Source organism: Phocoena phocoena, chromosome 10, assembly GCF_963924675.1.
Source record: "Phocoena phocoena chromosome 10, mPhoPho1.1, whole genome shotgun sequence".
Lineage (NCBI taxonomy): Eukaryota > Metazoa > Chordata > Mammalia > Artiodactyla > Phocoenidae > Phocoena > Phocoena phocoena.
The window spans coordinates 72934564-72961216 of NC_089228.1; the positions used below are offsets into that span (position 1 = coordinate 72934564).

General features: G+C 51.4%; 1 protein-coding gene across 1 annotated transcript in view; it reads left to right on the forward strand.

The window, feature by feature from the left end:
• CUL9 (cullin 9) overlaps positions 1-25988 on the forward strand; it is a 36199-nt gene extending 10211 nt beyond the window's left edge. Inside the window, exons 10-40 of the mRNA XM_065885871.1 lie at positions 148-365; positions 1237-1483; positions 1573-1678; positions 2210-2437; positions 2696-2786; positions 2910-3081; positions 4519-4624; positions 4919-5014; positions 5206-5381; positions 5627-5760; positions 6136-6315; positions 6498-6607; positions 6688-6870; positions 6996-7156; positions 7422-7650; positions 7739-7928; positions 16377-16522; positions 16673-16802; positions 16953-17152; positions 17608-17858; positions 18826-19171; positions 22222-22362; positions 22492-22656; positions 22824-22987; positions 23353-23446; positions 23975-24049; positions 24198-24308; positions 24437-24554; positions 24884-25017; positions 25633-25706; positions 25787-25988. Of these exons, the coding sequence (XP_065741943.1) occupies positions 148-365; positions 1237-1483; positions 1573-1678; positions 2210-2437; positions 2696-2786; positions 2910-3081; positions 4519-4624; positions 4919-5014; positions 5206-5381; positions 5627-5760; positions 6136-6315; positions 6498-6607; positions 6688-6870; positions 6996-7156; positions 7422-7650; positions 7739-7928; positions 16377-16522; positions 16673-16802; positions 16953-17152; positions 17608-17858; positions 18826-19171; positions 22222-22362; positions 22492-22656; positions 22824-22987; positions 23353-23446; positions 23975-24049; positions 24198-24308; positions 24437-24554; positions 24884-25017; positions 25633-25706; positions 25787-25988 (4978 nt within the window). The remainder of the gene's footprint in view (positions 1-147; positions 366-1236; positions 1484-1572; positions 1679-2209; positions 2438-2695; positions 2787-2909; positions 3082-4518; positions 4625-4918; positions 5015-5205; positions 5382-5626; positions 5761-6135; positions 6316-6497; positions 6608-6687; positions 6871-6995; positions 7157-7421; positions 7651-7738; positions 7929-16376; positions 16523-16672; positions 16803-16952; positions 17153-17607; positions 17859-18825; positions 19172-22221; positions 22363-22491; positions 22657-22823; positions 22988-23352; positions 23447-23974; positions 24050-24197; positions 24309-24436; positions 24555-24883; positions 25018-25632; positions 25707-25786) is intronic.
• The last annotated feature ends 665 nt before the right edge of the window (positions 25989-26653 follow it).

Here is a 26653-nt window from a genome sequence, read left to right on the forward strand (position 1 = left end):
TCAAGAGGCCAGATGTCTGGCCTCAGGGGGACCCCCGGAGCCCCTCCTTCCCCAGCTGCAGGGCTTCTCTCTCCAGGAGGCTGGATTCCTGCTTCCATTGCATTCACTCTCTTTCAACTTCTTTCTGGGTCACCTCCCTCCTCCCAGGTGCTCCTCCGCGGTGAGAAACGGCCTGCTCCTCCTCAACCTGCTTTTGTGTAACCACCACACTCTGGGAGACCAGATCATAACCAGAGAGCTGAGAGACACCTTGTTTAGACACTCAGGGATAGCACCGGGGACAGAAGCCATGCCCACCACACGCACCATCCTCACGATGCTTCTCAATCGCTACTCGGAGCCACCGGGCAGTCCCGAGCATGCAGGTACCATCAGGGAGGTGGTGGTTGTGCTGAGGAATCGGTCCCCGCCCGCGGCCAGGAGGGCTCAGGTTTATGTCCTAGTACCGTGCTGGAAAGACACGATGAACCTTCAGGAAATGAGTGAGGGTTTTGGTGCTCAAGTTAGGTCTCAAGTAGAACTTCCTGACCAAGAGGAGAGGGGGACTGTAGAATAGGTACAAGGAAATTGCCTTCTCTAAATGGCTTTAAACATAAAAGGGAAAAACAAAACAAAACAAAACAAAACATAAAAGGGTTCCATCTCTCTGGGCTGGGTTTGGTCCGTTCTTATTGGACACTGGAAGGTTGGTTGAAATGACTTCTAGAGGGGCCTTCTGTAGAGGAATTGTAGCTTATGGTACAGAAAGTTGGTGACTAGAATGTGAAGTACTGATGCCACAGGGAAGAAACCTTTTGTATTTAACAAACAAGTGAAACCTGGAAGTATGGGGGCAAATCAGAATAAGCACTGTGTGTCTTTTAGTCTGTACATCTGAAGCCACCATGCTAGGTAGTATAGGGATGTGACTGTAGTAGCTAATAGTTATTAACTTGTGTAATAACAAAGCTGATAGTTAACAATAAAAGGTAGTTGTGTGACTGTATGAGATTAAAACTGTGCTCTTTAACTGGACAGTTTTTGCCATACTGATTTTTTTTACAGATGTAGTTAGGTATATATTTGGTGCCAGAAAAGAAAATGCCCCACAGTTGAGTAGAAACTTCAGACATCCTCACAACGGGAGGAAAAGTGGGGGGCGGCGGTTATTTTCTGCACCTGCCAGTTTCTCAGTTTGACCAATTTGTATGACTCTCCTTCCTACCCATTTTTGCCCCCTGTGTGTCTGAGCAGCAGCACTGGAAACGCCTGGCGCCCAGGGCCAGGATGGGTCCCCTGAGCTGCTGATCCGGTCCCTGGTGGGGGGCCCGTCTGCAGAGCTCCTCCTGGACTTGGAGCGTGTGCTGTGCCGAGAGGGCAGCCCGGGGGGTGCCGTGAGACCTCTCCTCAAGCGCCTCCAGCAGGAGAGCCAGCCCTTCCTCCTGTTTCTGCGGACTCTGGACGCCCCCGGGCCCAACAAAACTCTGCTGCTGACGGCGCTGAGGTGAGAGGCCAGCTCGGGGGCACCTGTGCGTCGGGGGCAAGGGCAGCTGGCAGACTGCAGGGACTTCACTTGTTTCCATCCCTCGCCAGGGTCATGACCCGGCTGCTGGATCACCCGGAGGCCATGGTCCTTCCCTGGCACGAGGTCTTGGAGCCCTGCCTCAACTGTCTGAGTGGCCCTAGCAGTGACCTTGAGGTACCAGAGCCCTGGCAAGGGTGGGGGAGAGAAAGGCAGCTTCTGGACACCAGCTACCTAGTGAGGTTCTGGAGGGCACAGCACAGCCTTCCTGGATGAGTCTGGAAACTGGGAGGGGTGTGTAGGAAGGAGACCAGCGTCATCTGAGCGTCTCCAGAACTGAGGCCTTCTGGCTGCACCTGAATTTTAAGATTCTGGGTTTAGGAGAAGCCCACGTTCACCAGTCCACGCAGTCCTTGCACTCCGCCTTTGGAGTTTGTGCCTTGTGGAACAAGGCTCAGACACCGAGGTTGGCTCCTGAGATAGCTTGGTTCTGGCAGGAAGAAGCCTGGGGAGCTGCGCCTGAGCTCTGCCCCTGCCACCTCACTCTGGAGTCCTGGCACCCCAGTGTTCTGTGCCAGCCTGGCTTTGGTACTCTGCTTTCAAGTTCTCCAAAATCTCAGCCACCACATCCCCATTTCTAAACCCACCCCTCAGCCTGTACAGCCTGCCCTTTGTTTCCCTACGTTAATCTCTGTGGCTCTGGGCCAGATTGTTCAGGAGCTGCTGTGCTTCCTGTATCGCCTGGCCTCCATGCACAAAGACTATGCCGTGGTGCTCTGCTGCCTGGGAGCCAAAGAGGCCCTGGCCAAAGTCCTGGACAAACACCCAGCTCAGCTGCTGCTGGCCTGTGAGCTGCGGGACCTGGTGACAGAGTGTGAGAAACACGCCCAGCTCTATAGTAACCTCACCTCCAGCATCCTGGCTGGCTGCATTCAGGTGAGGAGGTGTGTGGGTCCGGAGCTGAGAAGTAAGCCAGAAGCAGGGGAAGGTGGTTCAGTGCATGTCCCTGTTTGGCATAAGTAGTAGCAAATCTAGGGCACTTGTTCCCCAACCTTTACCCCACATGGTTCTGTTCTGCCAAACTTTGGGAAGAAAGGGATTGAGTGTTCTGTTGCCCCTTGATTCTTTCTCCACATGTGTTTCCATGTTCCTGCCCCCTCCCCGCACCCCTTCTCTCTGATGTCCGGGCTGCAGATGGTGCTGGGCCAGATCGAAGACCACAGACGAACGCACCGCCCCATCAACATCCCCTTCTTTGACGTGTTCCTTAGGCATCTCTGCCAGGGTTCGTGCCCCCATCTACTTTCTCCTGCTGCCACCCCAGCATCTGTTCCCCCCTTCCTTTCGTGCTCCCTAGTCCCCTTCCTTTCTTCTCTCTCAACTAACCAGGCTTCCCGCCTGCCCGCAGGCTCCAGCGTGGAGGTGAAGGAAGACAAGTGCTGGGAGAAGGTGGAGGTGTCCTCCAACCCACATCGGGCCAGCAAGCTGACGGACCGCAACCCCAAGACCTACTGGGAGTCCAACGGCAGCACCGGCTCCCACTACATCACCCTACACATGCACCGCGGTGTTCTTGTTAGGTGTGGGCGTGCCCATGTCCATGTGTGCATGTGTGCCCTCACGCGAATGTGCACACACACGAATATTCTGATATGCCCCAGTACACATCCTCAGAGGGTTGCCCACATACACACCTGAACCCCTATGCCTGAGGGACACACTGAAACCCATTTTGTGCAGTGAACATAGACACGTTGGCCTCATCTCCCTGAGCTAAGTGTAGACCTCCCCTCACTCCCCAAGCCTGTGCCGTACTCCCCCTACAGGTCACATGTCACTGCCCTGTGGTTTTGGTCGAGGGAGAGCAATGATTCACTTATCCACTCCTCCCATGGGCATTTGTTTATTGTGTACTCTGTGCCAGGCACCCTGCAAGGGTCTGGAGCTGTGTGGACAGTAAGATAAGGGGCCTGTCTTCAGGGAACTTACAGTCTTGTTGGGGAGCCAGGCTGGAAAATCAGTAAGAAATAGAGTAAGAAAAAAGTTACGGTTGATGTGTGCACTGGATCCTGATGCCAGCTGAGAGCTCAGAGGAGGCTGCCGGAAGGGGGGGCTGACTGGGTTAAGTTTGCAGTAGAAATTGATGTAGTAAAGAGAGGGCAACAGATACTCCAGGTCGAGGGACAACGTATGTGCAAAATGGAAGCAAGAAACAATGATGTATTTGGGGGAACCTTAAGTAATTGTGTCTGGCTGGAGCGAAGGGTATGTGTAGTGAAGTGGCAGGAGAGGAAGCCAGAAACGGAGGCAGAGCCGGACCACAGAGTTCTGATCTAACAACTCTGAGCTTTATTCTGAAACTTGAGGAGCCACTGAAGGATTTTAAGAGGGAAAGAGACAAAAGTAGGCTTTTTAATTTAGAGACCTCTGGCAACTATGCGAGTTCGGGTGGCAGGCTGGGAGAGAGTTGGAAGGCATACTGAGTGATGAACGTTCAGTGAGGCAGAGGGGACGGGAATAGATGGCGAGGGGGCGGTGGACTGGGGGAGCTTGAGAGGTGGCATCTACAGTGCCTGCCACTGACTGGATGAGGGCGGCCGTGAGGGAGAAGTCATGTGTTCTAGTTGGAGAACTAGGTGGATGGCAGTTTTCTTTCCCAGGAGAGAGAAATAGGAAGAGGAGCAGGTTTCTACAGACAGACGACCGGTCTGTATAGGCATGTAGGCTTGGAGGTGCCTGTGGGCGCGACATAGAAATGTCTGTTGGATGCATGGCGTGAAAGCTCAGGAGAGCGGTCTAGGGTAGAGATGTGGATTTGGAGTCATTAGGGTGTGAACTTTCAGCTGAAACTATGGGTTTAAATGAAGCCACTTTGGGAGAGGATAAATGTAAGAGCTGGGGTCTGGGGAAAACTGACGCTTAAGCAGAGGACAGGAGTCTGAAGAGGAAGTGGTGGGCTGAAGTTCTGAACCAAGACCAGGGCCCTGGTTCTGACTGATTCCTTTTTCCTCTGCCAGGCAGCTGACTCTTCTGGTGGCCAGCGAGGACTCAAGTTACATGCCGGCCAGGGTGGTGGTGTTTGGGGGTGACAGTGTCAGCTGCATCAGCACGGAGCTCAATACGGTGGGGATCCTGTGCCCCGCTTCCCCTTATTCTCCATCCTTCTGTTGGTCCCGGGGCCTTGTCAGAAGGACCCAGTTCGTGGGGAGCTCCCACATCCCTTCCTCCCAGGCAGGCAACTGCCTCGTAAGCAGCGAGAATAGAATTAGGACTGTGGAGGCGTGTAGATCCATGGGCGCAGGGTGGGAGAGGTGAAGGGCACACACTGTCACAGACTCGGTTGCTGTCAACAGCCCTTCCCGTTCCACTTCTGCAGGTGACAGCTCTCTCTCTACCTCTTCTCCCCTGCGCCACCAGGTGAACGTGATGCCGTCCGCCAGCCGGGTGGTCCTCCTGGAGAACCTGAACCGCTTCTGGCCTGTCATCCAGATCCGCATAAAGCGCTGTCAGCAGGTGGGGCGAGGGCAAAGGCTGGGGGCTGGGGACCAGGAGGAAGCGCAGGGTCTCCGCAGCGCCTGGATTCTCCAGCATTCAGGCCAGGGTCCTCCTTGGTCTGCTCGTGGATGGCCCAGGAACCTGTTGAGTTCCAGAGATGCGGGAATGTCTCCAGGGAGCCGAGGGTATGAGACCTGTGCACATTGCAGGGCGGCATCGACACCCGGGTTCGGGGCGTGGAGGTCCTGGGCCCCAAGCCCACTTTCTGGCCACTATTCCGAGAGCAGCTGTGTCGCCGTACATGTCTCTTCTACACAATTCGGGCGCAAGCCTGGAGCCGGGACATTGCAGAGGACCGCAAGCGCCTCCTCCAGCTCTGCCCCAGGTGAGTGGGCGGGAGGCAGGCAGGGAGGAGAGGGGATGGTTAAGGGAGCAGGAGATGTGCTTCAGGGGAGTCTGAAGGGTAAAGCAGCAGCCGGGATCGGGGACAGAGCAGAGATGAGAAGTGTGTGCTGAGGCGGGGAGCAGGGTAAGGGACTGGCTCAGCTCCGGGTGATTGGGAGTTGAGCGTGCTTGAGTGGGGGCCTCAGGGAAGTCTTTAATCCTTGACCAGACACTCTTTGTTCCCAGACTGAACAGGGTTTTGCGTCACGAGCAGAATTTTGCCGATCGATTCCTCCCTGACGACGAGGCCGCCCAAGCACTGGGCAAGACCTGCTGGGAGGCCCTGGTCAGCCCCCTGGTGCAGAACATCACCTCCCCGGGTAACCGTCCCCACCCCTGCCCCAACTAACCCGCTCCTTGTAATTATTCCCAGGGTTGACCTGAGTTAATGCTCTTGGTTCTTTTGGTTCCTGTCTTTATCCCTGAAGGCTTGTCACCTCAGTGTTCCTCTCCTTCCTGCCCCAGGGACTGCTCCCTGAAACTCTGGTATTTGAATTCTCACCCCCACCCCCACCCCCACCCCCACCCTGTTCCCATGTCCCCAGACTCCAGCTGAAGCAAACCTTGGTGAGGGGAGGACGAAGGCCCTGCTGCCCCCAAATCCTTTTTGTACAGTCACTCCTTCTCTGTCCTTCTCCTGGGCTCTCCCTTCCCCATCACCCATGGAGACCTGTTCCTGACCCATCTTCTTTTAGATGTGGAAGGTGTGAGCTCCCTGGGGTGGCTGCTGGATCAGTACTTAGAGCAAAGAGAGAGCTCTCGGAACCCCCTGAGTCGAGCAGCAGCCTTTGCCTCTCGAGTCCGTCGCCTTTGCCACTTGCTGGTGCACGTGGAGCCTCCTCCTGGGCCTTCTCCTGAACCGTCCACTCGGCCCTGTGAGTCCCAGTCTGGCCAGTTGAACTAAGAATCTGGGCAGCGGTGATATCTGACTCCTCTCTCCTGGGTTTTACTCATCCTTTCTGCTTTGCCATGGGCCTTCCAAGGGGTCATTTCCCAGGATGCTGGGACTCGCCCAGGGACTGAGATGAACCCCGTCCTTTGACCTCTGTGTCCACAGTCAGCAAGAACAGTAAGGGTCAGGACCGGAGCCCTGGGCCTTCACCAGTTCTTCCAAGCAGCAGCCTGAGGAACATAACCCAGTGCTGGCTGAGTGTGGTGCAGGAGCAGGTGGGCAGAGGGAGCTGAGGTCTGGGCGGGACCGAGGCTGCTGGGCTGCCCCTTGGATGCAGTTTCCCCTTTCTCCTCAGGTCAGCAGGTTCCTGGCTGCGGCCTGGAGGGCGCCAGACTTCGTGCCCCGCTACTGTAAACTCTACGGGCGCTTGCAGAGAGCAGGCTCGGAGCTCTTCGGGCCCCGAGCAGCCTTCATGCTGGCCCTGCGCAGCGGCTTCTCGGGAGCCTTGCTACAGCAATCCTTCCTCACCGCTGCCCACGTGAGTGCTGGGGACCACCGGCTTCCCAGTCCATTTCTGCTCTGCCTTTTCACCTCCTTCCACCCGCCACCCTTCCACTCCACTCCCTCTTCATGGTTTGCTGCTGCCCTTCGTGTTGCCCCCAGATGAGTGAGCAGTTCGCCAGGCACATCGACCAGCAGATCCAGGGTGGCCTGATGGGTGGAACCTCTGGAGTGGAAATGCTGGGACGGCTCCAGTGGCACCTGGAGCCCATCATGGTCCTCTCTGGCCTGGAGCTGGCCACGACTTTTGAGCACTTCTACCAGTGAGTGCAGGGCTGGAGAAGTAGGGCATGGGAGGCATAGAGTCTAGAGAAGGGGGAGACTTGAGTCTTAGAGGGAAGGTGAGGGAGGAGCAGTAGGGAGGAGAGATTAAGATGCAGAGATGGCCGTGGCACTGGTGGGAAGGACAAGGTGAGGGATGGCCTGTGACCCAGGCAGGCTACAACAGAGGTAGTACCTACGTTCCGGAGTGGGGGGGCCATGCCGAGCCCCCACACTGAGGTTCGGCCTGGGCTGTGTGCACTGCAGGCACTACATGGCGGACCGTCTCCTGAGCGTGGGCTCGAGCTGGCTGGAGGGGGCCGTGCTGGAGCAGATCGGCCCCTGCTTCCCCAACCGCCTGCCCCAGCAGATGTTGCGGAGCCTGAGCACCTCGGAGGAGCTGCAGCGCCAGTTCCACGTGTACCAGCTCCAGCAGCTGGACAAGCTGCTCTTGGAGCAGGAGGATGAGGAGGAACAGGGCCTGGAAGAAGAGGAGGTGAGAGCAAGGGAAAGAGTGGGAGAGCAGGGGAAGACTAGACCAAAGAAGGGAGCCCAAGAGCCCTTGAAATCCTTCTGTCTCTCAGGAGGAAGAGGAGGAAGAGAAGGCTGAGAAAGAACTATTTATCGAAGATCCAAGTCCAACAGTTTCTGTACTGGTCCTGTCACCACGCTGCTGGCCCGTCTCTCCACTCTGCTACCTGTACCATCCCAGAAAGTGCCTTCCCACAGAATTCTGTGATGCCCTTGACCGCTTCTCCAATTTCTACAACCAGAGTGAGGAGATAGGGGCAGGCATTTGGAGACTGGGGTGAGATTTGGGGTGGCATCTCAGAGAGGAAGAGGAGAGGATCTTTGGACAGGAATGTGTAGATATGAAGAAAAATAGCCTCTAGAGAGAACCATCTCCTAAGGAAGGGTGGAAAAGTGTGGATTAGATCTTCATTAATTTCTCTCTTATTTTCTTCACCTTTGTATGAATTTGTTCTATTTTTCTTTTTTTAGCTTCAAGTTGCATGCTTGCTTAATTTTTAGTCCTTTCAGACTTCTGATTTTCAAATGAAACTATTTAAGGCTATTCATTTCCCTCTCAACATTACTTTAGCTGCATTCAGTAAGTTTTTTGGTTTTATTTTCTTTTAGAGTTTTTTTTCTGACGTATAATTAATATTCAATGAAGTGCACAAATCTTAATTATAGCTTAATGAATTTAATGTCCATATGCCCTCCCATAACCACTCCCAAGATCAAGATACAGAACATTTCCAGCACCCCAAAAGGCTTCCTCCTTCATGTCCCCTTTCTAGTCAGCATCTTCTTCCAAGAGAAATTATTCCTTTTCCCTTTATCATCATAGATTTTTGCCTTTAAGCATCAGGTAAGCGGAATCATAGAGTATGTATTCTGCTGTGTCTGATATCTTTCAGTCAACATAATGTCTGTGGGAGTTATTCAGGTTGTCAGTTACGTCATTACGTTGTTCTTTTGCATTACTTAGTCATATTCCACTGCATGAATGATGGACATTTGGGATGTTGCATAAGTTTTTATCATGTAGTACTTTATTATTGTTTAGTTCTAAGAATTTTCTAATTTCCATTTTTATTTCTTTGATTTATTAGTTTCTTTGAAGTATATTTTAAAATATTTATTTATTTGGCTGTGTTGGGTCTTAGTTGCAGCATGCGGGATCTTTCCTTGAGGCACGTGGGCTTTAGTTGTGGCGCACGGGCTCAGTAGTTGCAGCGTGTGGCATCTCTAGTTGCGGCACGCAGGCTCCAGAGTGTGTGGACTTCGTAGTTGTGGCATGTGGGCTCTTTAGTTGTGGTGCGTGGGTTTAGTTGCCCCGTGGCATGTGGGATCTTAGTTCCCCGACCAGGGATTGAACCTGCGTCCCCTGCATTGGAAGGTGGATTCTCAACCACTGGACCACCAGGGAAGTCCTGGAAGTATATTTTTAAGTTTCCAAACTTTTATTTTGCTTAGTTATCTATCTGGTTTAGATTTTAACCTTCATTCCCTTGTGGCCAAAGAACACGATTTCTATGATTCTGAATCTTTGCAATTTATTGAGACTTCCTTTACGGCCTAGTAGATGGTCAGATTTTATAAGTGTTCTATGTGTGATTAAGAAGAATGTGTATTCTTCAACTGTTGGATATAGATTTCGGTATATTGCACTAAATTGACCTTATGTTGTTCAAATCTGTAACCTTACTCATTTTTGTCTGTTTGCTCTGTTACTTAGAGAAGTATGCTAAAATCTACCATTATGATAGTGAATTTTTAAACTTCTAATCATGTCAGTTTTGCTTTATATATTTTTTGACTGTATTATCAGATACAAGCTTAAAATCATTTAACAGTGCTGTCCAATAGAGCTTTCTGCAATGATGGAAAAGTTCTTTTCTGTGCTGTTCAGTATGACAGCCAATTGTGTCTGTTGAGCACTTGAAATGGGACTAGTATGACTGAGGAGCTCAATATTTAATTTTATGTACTTTAACCAGTTTAAAGTTAGAGAGCCACATATGGCTAGTGGCTACCGTAATGGACTATGCAGGTTTAGAATCTTCATGGTCAGTTAAGCCTCATTATTGTGAAATGACCATCTTTCTTTCTAGTAAAGTTTTTTCTCTTAAGATCTACTTTTATCTGGTACTAATAGTATATCAGCTTTCTTTTTCTTTTTAATTTTTTTGGGCACGCCACACGGCACGCAGGATCTTAGTTCACCGACCAGGGATGGAACCCATGTCCCCTGCAGTGGAAACGCGGAGTCTTAACTCCTGGACCGCCAGGGAAGTCCCTATACCAGCTTTCTTTGATTAGTATCTTTCTAATATATCTTTTTCTATCCTTTTACTTTTTTTTTTTTGAATTCATCATTCTTTTAGGTGTCTTTTATTGTGGTAAAATATGAATAGCAAAGTTTGCCATTTTAACCGTTTTAAGTATAAAATTCAGTTGTTCCTTTACTTGAAAATTTTTTTATTTGGAAATTCAAATTTACAGAAAAATTGTAAGAATAATACAAAGAGCACTCATATATTCTTTATCCAAGTTTACTTTTTGTTAACTTTTCACTCATTTGCTTTTATCGTTTGCTCTTTGTGTACATATACATATCTATAAATGTGTATATGTATGTATATGTGGTATGTGTGTGTGTATACTTTTTTCTCATGAACTGCTGCATATATGCTGGCTCTTTGCCCCTAAATAATACACATTTCCTCAGAACAAAATATTCTCTTATAAAACCGCAGTACATTTATTACTTTCAAATATTTAACATTCATATAATACTTTTAATCTACTTTCCATATTCCAATTTTGTCAATTACTTCAAAATCTTTTTTTTTTTTTTTTCCAGTCCAGGAGAGGATCCAGTCTCGGATCACCCGTTATGTTTAGTTGTCATGTCTCTAGTCTCCTTTAGTCTGGAACAATTCCTTGGCCGTTCTTTGTCTTTTGTGATGTTGACATTTTGGGAGAATATAGTCCTTTAAAATTTTCTAAGTAGTTCCTATCTTAAGTTGGTATATTTCCTCATGATTAGATTCAAGTTATGTATTCCTGGCCAGAGTACTAACTGATATTATATACTTCTCAGGGTATTACATCTGGAAGCACAGGATTACCATCTGCCCCTTGTTTGTGATGTTAATTTTGACAACCTGGTCAAGAGGTTGTTTGATTTCTCCACTGTATAGTTAATATTTTTTCCCTTGCTACTATTAATAAGCAATCTGAAGGTCCTGCTGTATAGCACAGAGAACTCAATGTTATGTGGCAGCCTGGATGGGAGAGGAGTTTGGCGGAGAATGGATACATGTGTATGTATGGCTGAATCCCTTTGCTGTGCACCTGAAACTATTCACAACATTGTTAATCGGCTCTACTCCAATATAAAATAAAAAGGTAAAAAAAAATAAGCAATTTAAAACATGCCAATATTCTACTCTCATCAGAATTTCCCCCAGTAGCGTTTTACTTTTTTTTTGGCTGCCTCTGTGGCTTGCAGATCTTAGTTCCCCAACCAGGGATTGAGCCCGGACCCCCGCACTGAGAGCATGGAGTCCTAACTGGACTGCCAGGGAATTCCCTCATTTAACTTTTAACTTTACCATACTCTTATATTTTAGGAATGTGCCTTATAAATACCTAGAATTTGTTTTTTTAATCAACCTAATAATCTCTTTTTGAATTGTCAATTTTTGCCAATTTATAATTATTATGAGTAATGACATATTTGGCTTTTATTTTTAACCTCTTAGTTCACCCTTCTTATTAATTTTAAATTTTAGTTATTTCATATACACAAAAGAGTATATAAAATGTACAGGTAAAGCAAAAAAAAAAAAAAAAAGGAACACCTTTATTGATGTGATTCTGCCCTGAGGTTTTACGCATTTTATTATTTTGGATTTTAAAAATTCCTTTTTTTGTCTCTATCAGTTTTGGAAGTTATGCATTCTATTTCTATAGTTGATTGCCCTTATATTTTTAATGTAAACTTAACTTGTTACTATCACTTTGCATCTTCCTGAACAATAAAAGGACCATAGAAAATCTTAATTCCAGCTCTAACTCCCATCTTGTATCTTTTTTTACCTTCCAGCTAGTCATCATTATTGTTTTATTCAGTTTGGATTTGCCATCTTAACAATTGCTTTAGTCACCATTCCTCTTGCATTTTTGAAAAATATTTATTTTTTTGGCTACGTCAGGTCTTAGTTGCGGCATGCAGGATTTTTTTGTTGTGGCATGTAGGCTCTTCATTGCAGTGCACAGGCTTTTCTGTAGTTGCGGCGTGAGGGCTCCGTAGTTGTGGCACATGGGCTCTGTAGTTGTGGTGCGTGGACTTTCTCATTGAGGCGTGCAAGCTCAGTAGTTGTGGCGCACTGGCTTAGTTGCCTTGCGGCGTGTGGGATCTTAGTTCCCCAACCAGAGATTGAACCCATGTCCCCTGTGTTGGAAAGCAGGTTCTTTACCACTGGACCACCAGGGAAGTCCCTTCTTTTGCATCTCGATCCTTCTTTCTGAGTTCAATTTTATTCCTAAAGTACATCCTTTAGAAGTTGTTTTTTTTTTTTTTTTTTTTTTTTTTTTTTGTGGTACGCGGGCCTCTCACTGTTGTGGCCTCTCCCGTTGCAGAGCACAGGCTCCGGACGCGCAGGCTCAGCGGCCATGGCTCACGGGCCCAGCCGCTCTGCGGCATGTGGGATCTTCCCGGACCGGGGCACGAACCCGTGTCCCCTGCATCGGCAGGCGGACTCTCAACCACTGCGCCACCAGGGAAGCCCAAGTTGTTGTTTTTTTTTAAATTTTTATTGGAGTATAGTTGATTTACAGTATCATGTTACTTTCTGCTGTACAGAATTAGTTATACATACACATATATCCACTCTTTTTTAGACTCTTTTCCCATATAGGTCGTAACAGAGTATTGAGTAGAGTTCTCTGTGCTGTATAGTAGGTCCTTGTTAGTTATCTATTTTATATATAAGGAGTATGTAAATGTCAATCCCAATCACCCAATTTATCCCTACCCCCCTTCCCTCCTGGTAACCATAAGTTTGTTTTCTACATCTGTGACTCTATTTCTGTTTTGTAAGTAAGTTCATTTGTACCAGTTTTTTAGATTCCGCATGTAAGTGATATTATACGGTATTTGTCCTTCTCTGTCTGACTTACTTCACTCAGTATGACAATCTCTAGGTCTATTCATGTTGCTGCAAATGGCATTATTTCATTCTTGTTTATGACTGAGTAATATTCCATTGTATATATGTACCACATCTTCTTTATCCATTCCTCTGTCAGTGGACATTTAGGTTGCTTCCATGTCCTGGCTATTGTAAATAGTGCTGCAGTGAACACTGGGGTGCATGTATCTTTTCGAATTATGGTTTTCTCTGGGTATATATCCAGGAGTGGGATTGCTGGATCATGTGGTAGCTCTGTTTTTAGTTTTTTAAGGAACCTCCGTGCTCTTCTCCATAGTGGCAGTACCAATTTACATTCCCACCAACACTGTAGAAGGGGTTCCCTTTTCTCCACACCCCCTCCAGCATTTATTGTTTGTAGATTTTTAAAAAAATTATTTATTTTATTTTATTTTATTTTTGGCTGCGTTGGGTCTTCATTGCCACGTGTGGCCTTTCTCTAGTTGCAGCAGGCGGGGGCTACTCTTCGTTGCGATTTGCAGGCTTCTAATTGCGGTGGCTTTTCTTGTTGCAGAGCACGGGCTCTAGGCGCGCGGGCTTCAGTAGTTGTGGCTCGCGGGCTCTAGAGCACAGGCTCGGTAGCTGTGGTGCACAGGCTTAGTTGCTCCATGGCATGTGGGATCTTCCCAAACCAGGGCTTGAACCTGTGACCCCTGCATTGGTAGGTGGACTCTTAAACACTGTGCCACCAGGGAAGCCCTGTTTGTAGATTTTTTGATGATGGCCATTCTGACCGGTGTGAGGTGATACCTCATTGTAGTTTTGATTTGCATTTCTGTAATAGTGATGTTGAGCATCTTTTCATGTGCTTTTTGGCCATCTGTATGTCTTCTTTGGAGAAAGGTCTATTTAGATCTTTCACTCATTTTTTAAAATGTAATAATTATTTATTATTTACGGTTATAGGAAACAAATTTTAAACAAATTTGCATACATGTTTTGTTGCTGTGATATATGAGACACTGATTAGTAAAAGACTGTCAAGCATAAAAATATCAATGTGTTACATCAGGATAAAATTCTGTGGGGGAAGTGAAATGGAAATATAATTTCAAGGAGTAAAAGGAATGATGTAAAATGTCTGATTGTTAAAGAGCTTGTCTTGTACTTTTTAAATGGATGATGGTGGCTGTCACAGCATAATGATTTTTTTTTCAACATCTTTATTGGAGTATAATTGCTCTACAATGGTGCGTTAGCGTCTGCCATATAACAAAGTGAATCAGCCGTACATATACACATATCCCCATATCCCCTCCCTCTTACGTCCCCCTCCCACCCTCCCTATCGCACCCTTCTAGATGGTCACAAAGCATCATTCTGCTCAGTTTTTGTATATTTTGGAGATTAATCCTTTGTCGCTTCGTTTACGAAGAAGTCTCTTAATTGATGGAATATTGTTGGAAGACTTTTATCAGTTTTTATTTCAGAATGGCTTATTTTTACCGTCATTTAAAAAGTCATTTTATTATGAGAAATTTTATTTAATTAATTTCTTTTTGGCTGCATTGGGTCTTCGTTGCTGCACATGGACTTTCTCTAGTTGCGGCGAGAGGGGGCTACTCTTCGTGGTGGTACGTGGGCTTCTCATTCTGGTGGCTTCTCTTGTTGTGGAGCATGGGCTCTAGGCATGAGAGCCTCAGTAGTTGTGGCTCGCGGGCTCTAGAGCACAAGCTCAGTAGTTGTGGTACACGGGCTCAGTTGTTCCGCGGCATGTGGGATCTTCCCGGGCCAGGGCTTGAACCCGTGACCCCTGCCTTGGCAGGTGGTTTCTTTTTTATTTTTTTGTGGTACGCGGGCCTCTCTTGCCGCTGCCCCTCCCGTTGCGGAGCACAGGCTCCAGATGCGCAGGCCCAGCGGCCATGGCCCATGGGCCCAGCCGCTTCGCAGCATGTGGGATCCTCCCAGACCGGGGCACGAACCCGCGTCCCCTGCATTGGCAGGCGGACCCTCAACCACTGCGCCACCAGGGAAGCCTGGCAGGTGGATTCTTAACCACTGCACCACCAGGGAAGCCCTATGAGAAACTTTAGACATACACAAAAGTAGACAGAATAGATAAACTTCAGTATACCAACATATATCAATTCATGGCCGATTTTGCTTCATTTGTACCCCACCCGCTTTCCCTAGCCCTCAAATTTAAGGTAAGGACTCTCTTTTTAAAAGCAAGGACACTACAATTATCAAACTTACAGAAATTAGTAACAGTTCCTAATATTATCAGATATACAGTCAATATTCATATTTCCCAAATTATCTCGAACTTTTAAGATTAGGGTTTTTTGTTTTTTTTTTTGCCTGTTGAGGATCCAAGCAAAGCCCACGCATTACATTTGATGAATTCTATCTCCTGTCGCCCTTAATGTATAGGTTCCTGCCTCTGTTTTCTTCCCCCTGCAATTGTTTGTAGAATAAACTGGGTAGTTGTCCACTGGCTGAATTTTGCTGGTTGTGTCTACACGGTGTCCTCTAGGCACCGTATTCTGTCTGCTTTCCCGAAGACCGATATTTAGACGTAGGAGCTTATTCAGATTCAGAGTTGAGATTTCTTGGGCAAGGGCACTTCATAGGTAGTATCGTGTACTTCCTCCTGGAGGCTGTCTCTCTCTGTGATGTTAAAGTGGATCAGTGTATTTCATTGTTGTCTGTCCAATTTATACATATATAATATATATATATATATATTATATATATATAATTTCCCATTAGCCGTTTGCTAGACGCTCATTCATTCTCATTGCCATTAGGGTTAGGAACTAGTGACATTCTGCTTTTGTCATTCCCTCTCCATGTGTTAGCCAGAATGCTTCCTCTATAAAGAGAAACGTCCTCTCATCAGCTTTTTGGTTACCCTGAAGTACCGTTTATACAGGAAAGACTTGATTCTCTTCTCCTCCCCCTTATTTTTAACCAGTTTTCAAAATAATGTGTTGGTTCTCTAGCTTCCTCCAAAGATGACTGGTGAGGTCTTTTAAAAAATATATATCATTTTGAACTCATGGCTTTTAAAACATTTCATGTGTTTCAGTTCATCGCAGGTGTTATTTTTTTTTGATCTTCACATTGTCCCATCTTTGGCCAGAGAGCACCTCTCAGGCTGGCTCCTTTTGATACCCTCTCCCTTTGACAGCATCCTTGTTTTCTAGTCTGAGCAAACAGCCCAGGCTCACAGGAGAAGGAAGAGACCCAGCCCAGCGGGTCTTTAAAACTGTCAGCTCCCTGGGAGCAAAACCCAGCTCTCCTCTCTGGTGTTTCTGCTGTGGAGCTCGCCTGGCGCAGGGCTAGGCTCAGGGTGGGCTCCCAGGTCCCTGTGGCAGACACAGAGGAGGCTGAGCCCTGGATGCTGGATGAGGCACCTCTGTGTCTGTGAATGCTGAGCCCTGCTCCCCACAGAGACTAGCGAAGTTTGGTAAATGGTGCACCCTCACCTCAAGGCTGACCCCTTGTTTCTCCTACTCTGTCTCCACATTTTCCCTCAACACTTTCCCAGGTCAGAACCATCCAGTCCTGGACATGGGACCACATCGGCGACTGCAGTGGACATGGCTGGGCCGGGCTGAGCTGCAGTTTGGGGACCAGACCCTCCATGTGTCCACCGTGCAGATGTGGCTGCTGCTGAATTTCAATCAGACGGAGGTGCCTCAGCTCCTTGGCCTCTCGCTATCTTCTTCTCTTCTTTGTCTGTCACTGTTCTTCTCAAGTGTCTCCCTCCTTCCTTCTGTCCTCCCTCTTATTTTCCTTTCCCTTGACTGTCTTCTCCTGACTAGCCCTGTTTCTCCTGACCAGGAGGTGTCAGTAGAGGCTTTGCTGAAGAATTCTGACCTCAGCCCCAAGCTGCTGCTCCAGGCACTCCTGCCCCTCACCGCTGACAGCGGCCCTTTGACCCTGCAGGAGGGTCAGGACTTCCCATGTGGGGGTAGGTCTGAGGGGGACTGGGCTGAGCCTCTGCTCTGAGGGGGCGGGGCTCTCCGGGTGGGGGTGGTGTAGGGAATGAGAATGGGGTCCCCTCTGCCCCCACTTCTCTGTCCCTTCCCCTCCTCGGGCACTGACTGGGAGCGGGTTCCAGGTGTGCTGCAGCTCCGTGAGCCTGGGCTCTGGCCCCAAGGGGAGGCCCTGTGGCTGCTACCTCCCCAGACGTACCTGAATGTAGAGAAGGATGAGGGCCAAACCCTGGAGCAGAAGAGGAACCTCTTGAGCTGTCTTCTTGTCCGTATTCTCAAAGCCCACGGAGAGAAGGGCCTCCACATCGACCAGCTGGTTTGTCTGGTAGGCAGAGGAGACCATGATGGTGGTGGGAGAAGGAGGGAGTCGTGCTTGGGGGTGGGGTTGGAGGCAGGGGTCATCACAGGGAAGGTGAACTGTCTCAGCCCGAGACCTGGTAGGGTGACATTTCCATTTGGGTTTTCTATTCCCGACAGGCAGTTAGACAGAAGGTAGAGACAAGACATGAGTGCTGACCATGTGCCAGGCTGTATTCTAAGAGTTTACGTGATTAAGTCATTTAATCCACACAAAAATACTATGAGATAGGTGGTGGTGGAGTTATTATTATTATTACTATTATTATTATTATTCTCATTTGACAGATAAGAAAACTGAGGCATGAATTAGGAACTGATCCATAGTCACACAGCTAGTAAGGGCAGAGCTGGGCATTAAACCCAGGCAAGCTGGCTTCTCTGGGTAAAAGCGTCCCGCCTGTTTCCTCTCCTCCCGTCCAGGTGCTGGAGGCCTGGCAGAAGGGTCCAAATCCCCCTGGAAGCCTGGGCCGTGCTGTTGCCGGGGGCGTGGCCTGTACCAGCACCGATGTCCTCTCTTGCATCCTGCACCTCCTGGGCCAGGGCTACGTGGAACGACGGGATGACCGCCCCCAGATCCTGATGTATGCCAGCCCAGAGCCCATGGGGCCCTGCCGAGGTCAGGCAGAGGTCCCCTTATGTGGCAGCCAGACCTCCGAGACCTCCAAGCCTAGGTAGCCACCCCTAACTCTGTCCCCTTACTGCCACGCAGGGCGGACGGCACTGCAGTGACATGGGAGGGGTCGTAGTGCCAAAGTCAGGCTCCCAGTGGAAAAACATTTCTTTTTTTGTCTAACCCCATTTTCCCTGTCCCTGTTATCTCCCCCATTTTGCTAGTCTTCATTCCCCTTCCCAGCACTGTCATCCCCTTCTTTGCCTCCTTCCCAAGCAGGGGCCTTGCTCTCCTCAGCCTCCTAAAGCCAGCCCTTAGGCAAGGAACCCAGACATGTAAACTCCTTTCTGGGTGTCTTTCATTCTAAGCAAAATTGAAATATTACGCAGATATGTATTGAGTCCTAACCATGCACGTTGCTCAGTGAAATATACAAATTCTAGCTTTCAGGAGGTCTGTTCTACAGAGGAATTTGCCGTAGGATTCCCCTAAGTAGCTGGCACCCCTAAAGCATTTTACATCAACTCCAGTTCACCAGGAGTTGTTACGGCTCTATTTTTATGCCTGCTGTTCACAGTGTGTAAAGCAAGTTCTCTAGAGTAATCTTTTTCCAACTTTCACACGCACACACGTTCAAATTCAGTTGAGCTCCCAGTGACACTTAGGCTGCTGGTCCACAGACCGCACTTGGAGGCATAAAGCTGTAGATTGTTTCTCACCAGACACCCTGGTAGTATTTTGGGCGGGACCTGCAGTAGGGTTGTCCCATCCACTGTAGGTCAATTAGCATCGTGACCCTTGCCCACTAGATTCCTGTAGTGCCCCCAGTCATTGCAACTGCCAGCCCCCCCTCTTACAAATGCTCTTGTGGAGGCTGTGCTCTGACGGTTGGATGGTTATCCTCAGGCTGGTTAAGCAAGTGTGGATGGAGATGTGCAAGCGGGGACTGGGGGACCAGGGTGGGGTTCAGCTAGCAGGTTGGATAAGCAGGGCAGCGAGACTGACCGCTGACTCTTCTGTCCCTCAAGCCCGGAAGTTGTGGCTGCCCTAGCATCCCTACAGCTGCCTGCGGGCCGCACCATGAGCCCCCAGGAGGTGGAAGGGTTGATGGAGCACACGGTGAGGCAGGTGCAGGAGACGCTGAACCTGGAGCCAGACGTAGCTCAGCACCTTCTGGCTCATTCCCATTGGGGCGCCGAACAGCTGCTGCAGCGCTACAGCGATAACCCCGAGCCACTGCTGCTGGCCGCCGGGCTGTGCGTCCCCCAGGCCCAGGCTGCCCCTGCACGCCCGGACCACTGCCCTGTGTGTGTCAGCCCCCTGGAGCCCGATGACGACTTGCCCTCTCTGTGCTGCATGCACTACTGCTGTAAGGTAAGGCCCTGCCAGCTGCTCTCCTGCCCCGGCTCTCGCCTGACAACACAACTCCTTGGGAACTTCTGGGCTTCAGCCCCAGCACTGCCAGTTCCCATCCTGGGCAATGTTGAACGAGTCTCTTAGTCTCCCTTAAACTGGTTTTGTCCTCGTAAGTGGTGCCTTGACACCCTGCAGGTTGTTAGGATCTGGCGGTACGTGTCCGTGGTTCTCTCTTTGCTGCATATTGTAATCACTGGGAGGTTTGAAAAATCCCGATGCTCAAACTATGCCCCAGACCAGTTAGAATCTCTGAAGGTGAAACCCAGTCATCTGGAGTTCTAAGAGCTCCTCAGGTGATTCCAGTGTTCAGCCAAATTTGAGAACTATAGGTAGATAGGTAGGTTGGTAGGTAGGTAGATAGATAGATATACACACACATATACAGAATCAAGGTACTTTCTAAAGGAAAAGTGTTATGAAATTGGTGATGACTGTAGTTTATGGTTTCCTTATCACCATTCAAGGCTCTTTATCCCAGAACATCATCACTTATTTTTACCATACATACTCTCATTTAATACAAAAATAAGAAGGAATGGTTGAAACCAAAAAATAGCACAAAAGCAGAGGGAAGCATGAGAAGTCAGGCTGCTGGAAAGCTGAGGCAGAGAAGGCTGTAGATGGAGAGGGAGTAGTCCTCAGAGGGGGAGGGGCTGAGGCAGGAAGCCGGGTACTGAGTGCCTCATCTTCCCTGCCTCACAGCTTGTGGGACCGGTGTCCACACCCACCTACTTAGCAGGATGAGCTCCCTTGTTGCCCTGAATTCTAGTCGCCTCTCTCAGCAGCGCTGCCCCAGTGGTGGGTGACCGGGGCTGTGTGCGTTTGCAGGCATGTGTACTTGTACTTTTTTCTCCTTCCCTTTTGCTCGGCTTCAGATTACTCTTCTCACATAGTTGCCTCTGCTCCCTTTTTCCAGGTTCTTAATTATTTCCTTTACACTTTCACTTTTTCATTCAACTAATACTTGTCATGGACTTACTACGTGCACAGCTCTGGGTGCTGCGTGAGGGAGTGGGGAAACCCCAACTGGCAAGGATCCGAGAGCTAATACTAACCGCAGCTCATATTTATGGGGGACTCACTCCAGGCCATCGTGCTGTTTTACACGCATCATCTTGCTTAATTCCCAAAATAGTTCTGTGAGGTAGGTGAGCAAACTGGTGGGACAGTGGAAGGAGAGGCGATTTGGGAGGTGGACAGGGTCCCAGATGGGTTGGGTTGGTGGACAGTGGCCTTTAATTTATGGGAAGCCCTGGTGGGTTTTAAGCAGGGAGATGATTTCCATTTTTGAAAAGATCACTTTTTGTGCAGAAAAGACTTGGATGGAACAAGAGTGGAAGCAGGGACACTGGTTTGGAGACTGTTGTACAAAGAGGCAAGAGTTGGTGGCAGCTGGGCCTAGGGACAGTGAAGAGGGGAGTGGACGGATTGGGACGCATTTGGAGATAGAGCTGACAGGTTTTGGTGGCTTAGGACAAGGGAATCAAGGCAGTTCCTGGGTTTTTTACCTGAGCATCTGGGAGGAGGGGATGTGTCATCTTTTACTGAGTTGGGGAAGAGGTTTGGGCTGAAGGGCAGATTTTTGAGGGGAAATTCCATCTGTTTCGGCCAAGTGAAGTCTGAGCTGCTTTTGCTTTGTTGGACACCTGTGTGGGACTGGGAAGCAGACAGTGGATCTTTGAATTTGGAATTACGTGGAGAGGCCTGGCTGGCAACACCCAGGGAGAGAAGAGCAGGCCCAAGCTGTACCCCGAGCCTGTAGAGGTGAAGAGACGGGGAGCCGGAAAATGGGACTGAGGAAAAGCAGGCTGATGGCAGAGGTCCCAGCCAAAGGGGAGCCAGTGGCAATGCAGGAGCGATCAGACGGGAAATCCTGGGGTCTGGAGCAGTCGGAGGTGGCTTCCCAGGGTGAGGCTTGAGTGGCAGAGGGCGGGAGGGGGAGTCCAGTCCACCTCTGGTGGGAGTGGAGTGGGCTCTGAACTGAGATGCTGGCCTTCGTCCTACAGGGCAGGGCTCCCACCCCATGGTGGTGAGGGGCCCTCATGGCCTGTGTGCTTGCAAGCGTGGGGGTCTGAATTTGGAGAAATTTCCCCTGTATGATCTCAAAAATGCAAGAATTTTGCATTCAACTTCCCAGTTTATCTGGGCTTGTGTCACTATAGAAGGGGTTGGTTTTGTTTAGTACTTTGAGTGAAAATAGTCCAGTGAAGTGTTTCTTATTTACCCTGGAGCTTTGAAACCACCTGGGGGACTCTCCAGGGGTTGGATGCGTCATTTGGGGAAGCTTGGCCATTGGCAGTGTGAGGGAAAGGGTCGTTAATGGAGTCTTTTGGAGGCTAGGGTGCTCATGGTGTCAAGAGCGATGGGGGAAGGAAGCGCACTGATGGGACCGGCTCCCGCGGCAGTTGAGGGGTGAGGGGATGATGGCCTGGGTTGGCGGGGGCAGTGACGTGGAAGCAAGAAAAGGATTCAGGAGTTGTGACAGTTCCAGCACTGGGGACTGGGGGAGCAGTGGGGTGGCTGATTAGGATTTGGGGGTGCAGCTGGCAAGGCTGCTTTGTGGAGAAGGCTGAGTCTGGGGAAGCGGGAGCATCGAGACAGGCACTGAGGTGAGCAGTGGAGCCGGGAGGCGAGGCTGCAGCTGCGGCGCGGTGACCCTGGCCAGCCCCTCGGGCCTCCTTTCTCTCTGACCTTCTTGCTGTCTCCAAATCTTTCTTAGAACTTGAATCTTCTCCTTTTTCTTGATTCTCTTTTCCCATTCCCTTCACATCCATCCCAACAGTAATTATAATTACATTACCACGGCCTGCACATCCTCAAAGTGAACTGTAATTTGGGCCAATCTCAGGAGGACTCACGGAGGCCGGAAAGCTTAGGGTCGGTTTCGGGGTTGACGTAGACGCAGGCTTGTCTCTGGCCTCGTGCGCCGTCGGGGAGGGGCGCTAGGTGAGTCGCACTTGAGCTGCTCCCACGCTGCCCCTGAGCGGCTGCTCCTGTGTCCCTCCCAGTCTTGCTGGAAGGAGTACCTGACAACTCGAATTGAGCAGAACCTTGTGCTGAACTGCACCTGCCCCATTGCCGACTGCCCCGCCCAGCCCACGGGGGCCTTCATCCGCACCATCATCTCCTCGCCAGAGGTCATCTCCAAGGTACCGCCGCCTCGGAGAGGCTCCAGTGCACAGCCCCAGGGAGTGGGCTGACAGGCGGCATGCGGGGGGCCCGGAGGTGTGGCATCCGGAGAGCCAGGCCCTCACCTCGTGACACCTGCGTCCCCACAGTACGAGAAGGCCCTCCTGCGTGGCTACGTGGAGAGCTGTGCCAACCTGACCTGGTGCACCAACCCCCAGGGCTGCGACCGCGTCCTGTGCCGCCAGGGCCTGGGCTGTGGGACCAGCTGCTCCAAGTGTGGCTGGGCCTCCTGCTTCAACTGTAGCTTCCCTGAGGTGGGTGCCCACCCTGGCTCTGCCCTGGAGCCGGGATCCGCACCTCTCCCTGCCACCCACAAGGACTCTTCCCTGTCCTCCCCACACTGCCGTCCTCCAGACCTGGCCTCCCCCTCCCTCCCCGCAGTCAGGGCTGGGCTGCATCCTCACCGCCCCTCCTGCTCTAGGCACACTACCCGGCCAGCTGTGGCCACATGTCTCAGTGGGTGGACGATGGTGGCTACTACGATGGCATGAGCGTGGAGGCCCAGAGCAAGCATCTGGCCAAGCTCATCTCCAAGCGCTGTCCCAGCTGTCAGGCTCCCATCGAGAAGAACGAGGGGTGTCTGCAGTAAGAAGGGGGTACTGTGGGCACCGGCAGGGTCGGGGGGCATGGGAGAGGGTGGGAGGCCTGGCGGAAGGAAGGGGCAGGGGGCCTACCCGAAAGCTCAGCAAACAAGGGCAGTTACTCAGCCACCTTCGCTGCACCCTCGAGTGATCCCTGGATCTGAGTGTTCCTTCCCCCACTTTGAAGCCCACGCTGTATAGGGGAATTCAGAAGCCAGGGTGTGGTCAGTAAGGATTGGTAAGGTTAAGGAGACTAAGAGGGCATGAGAGGGACCAGGGCATCTTCAGTGGTGAGTCCAGGCCCTGGGCATTCCTGGTGTGGCCCTGGCCAGAGGCAGGAGCCCTCTGACCAGCTAGCTTCCTCCACAGCATGACTTGTGCCAAATGCAACCATGGATTCTGCTGGCGCTGCCTCAAGTCCTGGAAGCCAAATCACAAAGACTATTACAACTGCTCTGCCATGGTAAGGGGCCGGCGCCGGAAGGAGGGGCAGAGGCCCGAGGGCAGTGAGGATGAGGTGCTGCTGCAGGGCCTGGGCACAGACATCTCTGTGTCCCAAGCAGCCGAACAGCTGTTGGGGCGAAGGCTCAGTGGGGAGAAGACAGAGGCCACCTGGGCCTCCGGGTGCTGAGGGTTCCATCTTGGGAGGTCTGTGCATGAAGACCTTCAGCTCCGGAGTCAGACGCCTCACACCGAGGTGGCTGCAGAGAGGCCGGGCAGGCTGGGCGCGCCCAGGAAGCACCAGCCCAGAGCAGCGCAAGGACTCTGAGTCAGAGCCTGGCTCCACTGTGCACTCAGTTAACCTGTCCAGGCCTCAGCGCCCTTGTCTGTAAAAGGGGATGATAGTCTGACCTACCTCACAGTTACGAGAATTGAGTGAGAAAACCTGGGCAAAGCGTCAGAAGGCCTCCATGAATGGTAGTTGGTCTGATTATTAACCTCATCCTGTCCTGCCAAGCACCCGACAGCCCTCTCGACCTGTCTTTACCAGGTAAGCAAAGCAGCTCGCCAGGAGAAGCGGTTCCAGGACTATAACGAGAGGTGTACTTTCCATCACCAGGCCCGGGTGAGCAGCGGGGCAGACAGCTGGGTCGGTGAGGAGGTCAGAGGGCTGCGCCAGACGGCCGGGCAGAGGCTAGAGGTCCCAACGGGACGAGTGCTCTCCTGACTGGGTGGGGCTGCGCGTGCTGGCACTGACTGCCTTCCCTGCGCAGGACTTTGCTGTGAACTTGCAGAACCGCGTGTCTGCCATCCATGAGGTGCCCCCGCCCAGATCCTTCACCTTCCTCAGCGACGCCTGCCGGGGTCTCGAGCAGGCTCGAAAGGTGTGGGGCGGGGCGGGGCGGGGGGGCGATGTGCCCAGGGGTCTGGTGGGCTGGGAGAGGGAGGGAGGGAGGGAGGAAGAAGCTGGCGGGAGGCGGCCTCAGCGGGATTGGCGGCCTGGGCTCCGCAGGTGCTGGCCTACGCCTGCGTGTACAGCTTCTACAACCAGGACACGGAGCACATGGACGTGGTGGAGCAGCAGACCGAGGCCCTGGAGCTGCACACCAACGCCCTGCAGATCCTCCTGGGTGAGCCCCCTGCCCACTCAGTGCTCTCTCCTGCCCCCTCTCCCCCAGCACCCACCCCCGACACACAAACGGGTGGGTGAGCAGAGCCAGCTGCCCACCTTTATTCTGTCCCCTTCCTGTCCTTCATAGCCTTATCACCGTTACAAAGTTCCAGTCCTCAGGTACACAGTACACAGCCCTTCACCCGACCTTCGCTTTGGTTACGACCTGTCCCCACCTGTAGGCGCTAGGCCCCAGTAGATGTGGGCGGCACATAGTGGGAGTCCAGTATGCATCTGTGGAGGGACGGGAAGAAGGGAGGGAGCCCCCGTGCCCTGCCCCCTCTGCAGAAGAGACCCTGCTGCGCTGCAGAGACCTGGGCTCCTCGCTGCGTCTCCTGCGGGCAGAGCACCTCAGCACGGGCCTGGAGCTGCTGCGGCGGATCCAGGAGCGGCTGCTGGCCATCCTGCAGCACTCCACCCAGGTAGCCGCCCACCCGGCCCGGCCGCCCTGGGGGATCCTGAAGGAAAGGCGTCAAGGGCAAATGGACCTGGCGTGCATCCCAGCTCCCAGGCCTGCCCCTTAGCTACCTGGCGTTTCCTGGAAAATGGAGTTGGTTATCCCAGATCAAGGGTATTTGGCCAGTTGCTTGCTCCCCAGAATCACTTGGGGAGCTTCTTCAGAAGATTCTTCGCAGATGGGGATTTAGAATCCTGGGACTTGGGGCAAGGGACTGGCATCCACTAGAACAGGGGATCTGAGGTTCTTCCTGCTCTAACACTCTGCTGTCGAGTCTACACTAGGAATCCCACCCTCAGGCAGCTTGTGGACTGGTAGTAACTTGGGCAGAAAAGGCATGAACATACATGGGAAGTGGGGGTGGTGCCTCACCGCAGTATCCTGGGTCCCTGGAGACCACCTCTGAGTCACATTACACAGAGGCAGTGGCTTGTGGAGGGCGGTGCTGAGCGGGGGGGCATTCCTGGCAGGGGCCGGGCCCCTCTCGGCCCTCAGAGGACGCTGGGTGAAGCGAGCCTGGGCACAGAGGCCCTGTGTCCTCTACTGTCCTGCTCCCCGCATCCTCCCGTTTCCTTTCCAGGATTTCCGGGTTGGTCTCCAGAGCCCATCATCAGAGGCCCGGGAGGCGAAAGGATCCAACGTGCCCGGCAGTCAGTGAGTGGAGGGGGCAGAGCCACGGAGGGGGCGTGGGAGGCGCTAGGCTTCCTCTGGGGCTGAGCGCGGCGCTCTCCCAGGCCCCAGGGCTCCTCGGGGCTGCAGGTGGAGGAGGAGGAGGAGGACGACGACGATGAGGACGATGTGCCTGAGTGGCAGCAGGATGAGTTTGAAGAGGAGCTGGACAATGACAGCTTCTCCTATGACGAGGAGTCTGAGAACCTGGACCGAGAGACTTTCTTCTTTGGTGACGAGGAGGAAGACGACGAGGGCTACGATTGAGGGGTAGGATGCAGGGAGCGCTGGAGCCGCCAGAGTCCTGGGGCCACGGGCTCAGGAGTGCACCCTTCCCCCTGTCGTGAGGGTAGGCGGTTACCAGTGTCTGTGGCACCGTCTTCTGTTCACTGAATAAACTTCTTTTTTTCATATACTTCTCTGGAAGCAGACCAGACAGCTTCCTCAATGGATCACTTCAACTTCCCCCTCCATCGCACACACCCAGCCTTCCTCCTCCTTTACTGTTTTCTTTAGGCGTCCAGACTTGCATCCTCAGAGAAAGCCCACGGCGGACCTGTGTGACTTACACCGATACAGGGAAATAAAGGTCCACGTGATAACAGGGCCAGGTACAGGCTGGCCCACTTGCCCCAGACCCAGCCCTGCATCAGAGACAGAGAGGAATGGCCACTCCCACGATCGATCAGCTTCCTCCACACTCCTGAGTGTTCCTGGGGGGAGCTTGAGGGCGTTAGGAAGTATCCTCGTCTTGGGGGCCTGTGGATCTTTAAAGGGTCTCTACATCTTGAAGTGAAGTGGGGTGTTAGGATATTATGGGGGACCTGCCCCCACCCCACTCTCACACAGACGGAAAGTTAGAATTGTAAATGTGCCATGAATCTGGTACTGGGGCTAAGGGGTAGGAATGGTACTAGAGCAAGTCTGGGGTC